This window comes from Triticum aestivum, chromosome 1A, assembly GCF_018294505.1.
Source record: "Triticum aestivum cultivar Chinese Spring chromosome 1A, IWGSC CS RefSeq v2.1, whole genome shotgun sequence".
Lineage (NCBI taxonomy): Eukaryota > Viridiplantae > Streptophyta > Magnoliopsida > Poales > Poaceae > Triticum > Triticum aestivum.
The window spans coordinates 510,506,334-510,515,896 of NC_057794.1; the positions used below are offsets into that span (position 1 = coordinate 510,506,334).

Genomic DNA, 9,563 nt, shown 5'->3' on the forward strand with positions numbered 1-9,563 from the left:
TACCACCTCTCATTAATTACTTGCAACATAAGCAACCATTTTTTGAAGTGCGCTATATTACTAGCTAAGTTACTCCCACTATGGTTAGTCTAAAAAACCGAACCAATGTGACCGAGCTTTTGACTCTTCTTCCTCCGAAGTCAATAAGGACTGCAATCTGCACCTGATAGTCTTCAAAGCAAGACTCTTTCTTTAATCGCAAAAAGAAAGAAGAAGAAAAAAGCAAGCCTCTCTCTTTCGGGGATTCAAAATGAAGCAATAGAGGAAACTGCAGACACCATGGAGACCAGACCATGGCAGCTCCGGCTTCTTGCCCTTGTCACCACCACCACCACGGCCCTTCTCTTGAACCCATCCACTTCCATTTCCAGCTCCACCAGCACCGTCGACGACCTCCCGGCCCTCCTATCGTTCAAATCTCTCATCACCAAGGATCCCTTGGGCGCACTCTCCTCATGGGCCATCAACAGCACCTCCAATGGCAGTACTCATGGCTTCTGCAGCTGGACCGGCGTGGAGTGCAGCAGTGCTCACCCGGGACATGTTGCGGCGCTTCGCCTACAAGGTCTTGGCCTCTCCGGGGCCATTTCACCATTTCTTGGGAACCTCTCCCGTCTCCGTGCACTCGATTTGTCCGACAACAAACTTGAAGGTCAGATCCCTCCTAGCCTTGGCAACTGCTTTGCACTACGCAGGCTCAACCTGAGCGTCAACTCCCTGTCCGGTCCCATCCCTCCCGCCATGGGAAACCTGTCAAAGCTTGTTGTTCTGGCTATTGGCAGCAACAATATCTCGGGTACCATTCCTCCTTCTTTTGCAGATCTTGCAACAGTCACCGTCTTCAGTATAGTAAAGAACCACGTGCATGGGCAAATACCACCATGGCTCGGCAATTTGACAGCACTGAATGATTTGAACATGGGTAGGAATATTATGAGCGGACATGTTCCACCAGCTTTGTCTAAGCTCATCAACCTTCGAGTCCTGACTGTAGCAATCAATAACCTGCAAGGTTTGATCCCTCCAGTGTTATTTAATATGTCGTCACTTGAATACCTCAATTTTGGGTCAAACCAACTGTCAGGCTCTCTACCACAAGATATTGGCTTTAGACTTTCTAACCTGAAAAAGTTCAGTGTATTCTACAACAAATTTGAAGGCCAGATTCCTGCCTCCTTGTCAAACATATCTTCTCTTGAACATCTCTCTCTCCATGGGAATAGATTTCGTGGCCGAATCCCATCAAATATTGGCCAAAGTGGACGTTTGACTGTATTTGAAGTAGGAAATAATGAGCTGCAGGCTACAGAGTCAAGAGATTGGGATTTTCTGACCTCCTTGGCTAACTGCAGCAGCCTATCTCTTGTAAATCTTCAACTGAATAACCTTTCAGGGATTTTGCCAAATAGCATTGGTAATCTCTCGCAAAAACTTGAAGGACTTCGAGCTGGAGGAAACCAAATTGCTGGGCATATACCTACAGGAATAGGAAGATATTACAAGCTTGCAATACTTGAGTTTGCAGATAATTGCTTCACAGGAACCATACCTTCAGATATTGGAAAGCTATCCAACCTCAAAGAACTATCTCTATTTCAGAATAGATACTATGGGGAGATTCCTTCGTCAATAGGCAACCTATCACAACTAAATCTGCTATCTCTTTCAACCAACAATTTGGAGGGTAGCATTCCAGCTACTTTTGGCAACCTTACTGAGTTAATCTCCCTGGACCTTTCCAGTAACCTCTTGAGTGGGCAAATCCCAGAAGAAGTTATGAGCATCTCCACCCTGGCTCTATCTCTCAATCTCTCAAACAATTTATTAGATGGGCCTATTTCTCCACATGTTGGGCAGCTAGTCAATCTTGCAATAATGGATCTCTCATCAAACAAGTTATCAGGTGCAATCCCAAATACCCTTGGTAGTTGTGTAGCATTGCAATTCCTACACTTAAAAGGGAATCTCTTGCATGGACAAATTCCAAAAGAACTCATGGCATTAAGAGGGCTAGAAGAGCTGGATCTCTCTAATAATAATTTATCAGGACCTGTCCCTGAATTTCTCGAGAGCTTCCAGCTTCTAAAGAATCTAAACCTTTCATTCAACCACCTATCAGGTCTGGTGCCAGATAAGGGGATCTTCTCAAATGCAAGTGCTGTATCTCTCACAAGTAATGACATGCTATGTGGTGGCCCTGTGTTCTTTCATTTCCCTAGATGCCCATACCCAGCGCCTGATAAACCTGCACGTCACAAACTGATTCGCATCTTGGTGTTTACTGTGGCGGGAGCATTCATCCTTCTCTGTGTCAGCATTGCTATACGCTGTTACATTAGGAAATCAAGAGGTGATGCCCGCCAAGGTCAGGAAAACAGCCCTGAGATGTTTCAGAGGATCTCATATGCTGAGTTGCATTTGGCTACAGATTCATTCTCTGTGGAGAATTTGGTTGGCCATGGAAGCTTCGGCAGTGTATATAAAGGGACTTTTGGTTCTGGTGCAAATTTGATTACTGCGGCAGTGAAGGTACTTGACGTCCAACGACAAGGAGCCACAAGGAGCTTCATATCTGAGTGCAATGCTCTCAAAAGGATTCGACATCGCAAACTAGTCAAGGTGATCACAGTGTGTGATAGCTTGGACAATAGTGGCAGCCAATTCAAGGCACTTGTGCTAGAGTTCATTTCCAATGGAAGCTTGGATAAATGGTTACACCCGAGCACAGAAGACGAGTTCCGGACACCAAACCTTATGCAGAGGCTAAACATTGCTCTTGATGTGGCGGAGGCACTGGAATATCTCCATCACCATATTGATCCTCCAATTGTTCACTGTGATGTTAAACCAAGTAATATTCTTCTTGATGATGACATGGTTGCACATCTTGGTGACTTTGGACTAGCAAAGATAATTAAAGCAGAAGAAAGCAGGCAATCACTCGCCGATCAAAGTTGCTCGGCTGGAATCAAAGGCACAATTGGGTACCTTGCACCAGGTATGCTGTTTCCTTCTTACTCCACCACATCTTCAGCAATGGCCTGAAAGATATTTAAGCAGTAATTTATTAACATGTAAATAAAAGAAATGCTAACCTGCATCATGACCAAGCATGACTTACAAAATATAGTCGGTTGCATTTGTTCGTTAATTCAGGTACGCATCAACACAATTAGTGGATTGATTACCTCACGTTTGTTCCTCTCCGGCTCTACCATACATTGTTATTGTCGACTTAAAAATCTCCGGCTCTACCGTACATTGTTATTGTCGACTTAAAAATCAGTAACATTGTCTAAAAAGTTCAGTAAATTTCCCTCGAAATTCTTCACGATTCTTTTTAGTAATTATAAGAAGCTTTAAGCCTTCAACTCTTATGGTTCCATAAGTAAAAGAAAACTGATTTCTCTTGTGGTCACCATATCAAATGAGAATCTGAAAAATATATATGTGTCCATTTACAATAATTTGTTGTGCCGAAAATACAGTCAACTACTATATGTAAACAACTAAGGAATGTGTGTGGAATGGATTACATCTATACCATATAGTTTATAAGAAGACTAACACGAACCCTTTCCTTTCCTTCCTTTAACAGAGTATGGCACCGGGACTGAAATATCTGTGGAAGGCGACGTGTACAGCTATGGTGTGCTATTGTTGGAGATGCTTACTGGGAGGAGGCCAACTGACCCATTTTTCAATGATACTACAAATCTACCAAAGTACGTTGAGATGGCCTGTCCTGGTAATCTGTTGGAAATAATGGACGTCAATATAAGATGCAACCAAGAGCCTCAAGCGGCTTTAGAATTGTTCGCTGCTCCAGTTTCAAGACTTGGTCTAGCTTGCTGCAGGGGCTCTGCAAGACAGCGCATAAAGATGGGCGATGTGGTAAAAGAATTGGGTGTGATAAAACGGCTAATCATGGCGAGCCAGAATTCTGCGTCTTGGTCCACAGTGAAGTAATATTGATTGGACGGCCTGTTCTATTTCTGTTATAGTAAGGTTAAAGGTATTAGTTTTTCATGTATTTTACCATCGCTGACCAGCACTCTCTTTATCATACACGACTGTCCCTGTCCATGGACTTACAAATTATTGGGCGTGAGCTTCTGATGGTTCATGGGAATCAATTATGATCAGAGAAGGATCGAAACTGGTCATATTACACTCAATCATTATATACAGTGGTGTTGCATACATAGTGTATTGTATTGTTACATGCCAAATAAAGGAATATAGAAGTTGCAGGTGTTGTCTTCGCGTTTGTGGCTGTACCATAGTAGGTTGAATTTGATGTGGTTTTCAGCCATTATGTATTAGCATGCAGTGACAGAGCTTGAAAGAAATTTCAGGAACGGCGAAGCCGTATGTTCTTCGAACACGAAATTGTAGGACTACAACAAGTTAAATTTTGCAGAATACTGAGAAACTTAGATAATTATACTGATCTTGTCCACATTAGTTTACAAAATACAATTCTAAGTTTAAACTGTATGCATCAGCTACTCCATAACAAAAGAAACTGTGCCCAAATACTACTTAACCAGGGAGTACTGAATTAATCACTATAGATCAGCTCTTATCCTTGCGCCTAAATTACATAAGAACATTCATATTAGTACTTCTCCATGATTTCACTCTTTATGTTGACTATCAAGCTATTGGCTAGAAAATCATCTTCCATTGTATACGTTGCTTTGTCTTAATAATCCTTCAAAGTAGCCTTGTCTTAATAATCCCAAATTCTAGCAACAACACAGGAGGCTTGGTTCTGCTTCGATAAATGATAATTCGTTAGCTTCACACTCGCCTCTCTTTCTTTTGTAAGATGCTTCAATGGTTTCCCCCTTAACCATTTTTTACGGGACCCCCTTAACCATCAATGCCTCCTTTTGGAAACAACAATTTTAATTTAAGTACAAAATTCTATGGCCTAATTAGAACTTTCCCCAACTAATTAAGACGAACGAATCTACACTAAAAAGACAAAATAAAAGAGTTGAACTTCAGCTCACCGGATCTCTGCGCGCGGCGCCGGCGTCGCCTGCCCGGCCGCGACGAGGCGAACCCAGGAGCCATGACCAGCCTCTGGCCTCTCAGCTCTTTCCGGCCCCTCGACAGCCCCCACGCCGGCGAGCCCCAGTGACCAGTCCGCGCTCCGCCGGTCACGCCAGACTGAAATAAATAGTCGAAGACGGCGGAAGACGCGATTCAGAGATTCAGAGTTGGGTCTTTGTGTGTCAGGCAGACAGAGGCACAGAGCAGAGAAGGTGATGATAAGTGGGCCTTATGGGCTGTAGTGAAAGTGTTGTTAATACCGGGTACTAAAAGAATTTCTGCTTGTTTCTCAAAAAACAAAGAATTTCTCATTTTAAAAAAAGAATTTCTGCTTCACCTAAAAAACGAATTTATGCTAATTTTAAAAAAATTCTGCTAAAAAGGGTACTAAAAGAATTTCCTTTCAGCCCTAAAAAAAGAATTACCTTTCAGGTTGCGACACACGCATAGGAGTCGCCTCGGATGACACATAACCCGAAATCACTAATTGAAAAGTACTCATTGCAAAGATCGCTCCCACCTCATTTAGGTTACGACAAGTGGCGCGCTGCATGTGCATCATTTTATCGCAACCTGTGAGTTTTCCCATTTTTCGCAAATCCATGTATTCAAAATGTTTTATCTCTTAAACTGTGCGTCCAAATCTTGAACAGTTTCCACTGTTGGATTCCTTACGTCGAGATCTTTAAAATTAGATCACATGTTGATAGGTTTTAAAGAACTTTTTTCAGAAAAAAAGAACGAAAAGCCGAACCGGAAGCACGGGTTTTTCCCTTTCCGAAAAAGGCATGCTCGCGTGAAATCACAACTGTGGCTCTCGCGGAAGGAAAAAAAGAGAAAACGCGTTTTTTTCCGTTTCCAAGAGGCATGACTGTGAATCTCGCGAAAATACAACCATGCCTCTCACGAAAGCAAAATCGTGTCTCTCGCAGAAGAAAAAAAAACAGAAAACGCATTTTTTTCGTTTTCGAGAGGCACGGCCGTTACTCTGGCGGAAGCAAAAACGTGCCTCTTGCAAAAAAAATAGAAAATGCGTTTCTTTTTCGTTTCCGAGAGGCACGGCCGTGACTCTGGCGAAAGCAAAACGTGCCTCGCGAAAGCAAAACCGTGGCTCTCGTAAAAAAAAAGAACGTGTTTTCTTCGCAAAAGCTAAGGAAGACCGGTGGAAAGCCGAAACGTCAAAAAAACCCAGAAAAAACCGTTTAAAAAGCCAAAAACGTATGCGAAAAAACAAAATCCGAAAGGAACGCCCAGAACGCGACACGTGACGGGCGGCTGAGAGCGCGCCAAGTAACGCTGATCGTCAATGGCGGATCTAGAATTTTGAAGCAGGGTGGTCCAACCAAATACTTTTTTTTACAACAAATATGGCATGCCAATGTACTAACTAATTTACCAATAGCAAAATATAAATTGATCAAATTTTTTCTCAGATAAGTCTTAGTTTTGCATAAGAAAAGCCTACGTACCTTGAAAAGTTCAAAGAAGACTATCTGAATGTGTTCATTCTTCCACATTTGATACATGTATGTAATCATGTGATAGTGGTTCACATTTTGTTCTTCAATTTGACAATGACATGCACTGATTCAAAAAAATGAGAACAATTTATTAATTGTTTGACCCAAACTGAAACAAGTCGGTAGTACTTAGTAAAATTCCTGGAAATTACAGCTCAAGATGCCACATAGATTAGAAATCTGACCCAAACTAAAACTGTTCAACAGTAAGTAGTAACATTCCTGGACAGAATTCAGCACAATACTACATTACAATTTACAAAGGAGCACAACAAGCCTAAGCTCGTAATGAGCTGTTCTATAGGTAGCAGCACGACGAGCAATGAATAAGAGTAGACAAAAATAGGGAGATGGGCAGAAATCTCATCGAAGGTACCTCAAGAATTGCTGGCCGGCTGGCTGCAGACTTGCTGCCGCTGCAGAACACCGGATGCTGAGCGGCGACTGCGGAGTGCGGACCGGGCGGCTGGGGGCTTTCGGCTGGGCGCGGTCGCGCCGGGCAGGTGCGGGGCGAACAGAGACGCCGGCGAGGCACGGAACCAGGCGGCAAGTCAGGGCGGCGAGATGAGCGGGAGCGTAGAGCAGTCGCGAGGGGAATTGGGGACAGGAGGCTGTGCGACGAGTCGACACTGTGTTGGCTGGGCTTTTCTATTCTTTTCTTCCGGCCCATCCACTTATCTCTTATGGGCTATGTATATATATAGGTCGAACCAAATCCCAGGGTGGGCCGCGGCCCACCCTGTCCACCCTGTAGATCCGCCACTGCTGATCGTTATAAGGCTCCAAAGGAGCGCTCATCAACTAGTTGCTCCCCGTATAGCCACGCTCGGAGCCTTCACGCAGGATTTATGTGTAATGGGCCGCTAGGCCACTTGGGCGATACGTGCCACTCTGTATTGAGCATTTTTTTTGGTAGCTTTTTGTTTGTTCAGTTTTTCGGTCAGTTTTCTTGCACAAAACCGGCTATTTGAACTTTTTGTAGGACCTTAAATATATAAGAACCTATTTAAATTTAAAAAGGAAATACTTAGAAAAGTTATTCATTTATTAAAAAAGTTTAGTCTGTATTAAAAAAGTTCAACCATGTATTATAGAAGTGTTTAGTGAAAATTAAGGAAAATTTTCAACGTATATACAAAAATATTTCAATATGTATTTTAAAAAATTCAGCATATATTACAAAAAGCGCTCACCATATGCTAAAAATTTCTTCAGTTTGTATTGAAAACTATTCACAAATGTTACGAAAATGTCCACTCTAAACTTTAAAATGTTTAGTTTGGATTTGAAAAATGTTCATCCTATATTACAAAAAACTTCTTAGTAGTAAAGAAAAATATAAACAAATAAAAATTGCAAAAAAATTTAAAACCGAAAAAGACAAACCTGATGAAATAAAAAAACTGAAAAACAGAAAAATGGAGGAAAAACAGCAGTGACCCACAGACAAAAACCAGAACTGAGCCGACCCACCTCAGCCCACCCACGAGTGTATCCTTGTATATTTGCCATCTGCGCGTGTCAAATAGGATCCACCATTCTTAGCATAGATAATAGATGGGCCCACCCACAAGTGTATCCTTGTATATTTGCCATCTGCGCGTGATAGAATGCACCATTCTTAGCATCTCTATTCCTAACTAGTATAACGCCCGTGCGTTGCCACGGGCTCTTCAAAATTTATAATCAGTATCTTTCATTTATCATCCCTCATATTGGGTGATTATGGGGTGCTCTAATTAGAAACACAACAATCAAATATTAGGAAATTTCACCGAACGAATAATACGATATCTATCAAACGAATAAAATGAGGTCATATTTTTGGTCCGTCATGCACTTCTGTTGAAAAGTGCCTATCCCTTTTAGAATCAACCCACTGTTTGCTCGCACGCAAAAAAATACATCTCTAAAGTGGGGAACCGATCGGTGGCAAAAAGAACTCAAACTCCTATCCAATCTCGACTTCGTGCTCTTCCACTTCCATTGATAAAGATGGGACGTCAAGGGTTTCATCATGATGACCTCGAGCAGCCGCCGATATCCCTCCCCACATCTACCCCTACCCCCTGCTGCCGCTTGCACTGTCCTTGCTCCTCGAGGGAGCTAGGGACACAATGTTCTCTAGGATGGGCATGACCAGATCCACGAGGAGGCCACATTCTTCCATGGGAACCCAACCAAGCACACCACCCTCCGCAACCATCCAATCCCAGCCTAACAAAGTCAAGACCCGCCATCGATCCACAAATCAGGCTCGCCGCATCCAGGTTCACTGCAAGTCTGCAACGAGTCTGTAGTCGACATCTTGACTTTGGCTATCCCCACGAAAGAATCATCAGATTTTTGCTGAAACTGAAACATACTAAAGTGACACATGCTCGAATTTTTAAATCAGATGACTATCGAAAAGAAGCCGCCCAAGAAAAGTAAATAAGCATCAAGTGTTGAAAGAAAATGATGGACCCTAAGGCCATGAACTGATAAAAGAGAGCAGTCAAGCAATGTAGAGTAGCAGGAATCTAATAACAAGACCTTACCTTCATAAAAATAAGGGAAGAACACTTCCTTCATAGCCTTCCTACAATGCAAGTACAGAACATACTAAATTAGCATTGTTTCAGTCTCATTTTTTGCAAATAAAGAGTGTAATAATTACCACCTATTTCATTTGGCACTAAAAATTTCTACCTCTGTCTGACCTCCTGCAGCACTAAAAAAACTCATCACTTACAATATCATAGCCGCACACTCCAAGTCAAAGTAGAACATATATCAAGGATTCTGTGACAACCAACCATGGCCAAATCAGATGGCTTTTAATTGCATTCCATCTCATAATCCAGAGCCCACTCTATCTCAATGGAAATTAAATTTAGGCATGTCACAAGTTGTCATTATTGTTAACATTCAGAAATTTAAATCAAAGGAAATCTATAACCAATTCCAATGCTTGCATTAAGCTGTAATTACATGATA

The 9,563-nt window shown here is 42.2% G+C and overlaps 1 protein-coding gene across 1 annotated transcript; it reads left to right on the forward strand.

Moving 5' to 3' along the window:
- Positions 1 to 279: 279 nt before the first annotated feature.
- LOC123061377 (probable LRR receptor-like serine/threonine-protein kinase At3g47570) lies at positions 280 to 4,316 on the forward strand. The gene is made up of 2 exons (XM_044484462.1): positions 280 to 2,998; positions 3,599 to 4,316. The coding sequence occupies exons 1-2, from the start codon at positions 280 to 282 to the stop codon at positions 3,967 to 3,969; spliced, it is 3,090 nt and encodes a 1,029-aa protein (XP_044340397.1). The 3' UTR covers positions 3,970 to 4,316.
- Positions 4,317 to 9,563: the final 5,247 nt, after the last annotated feature.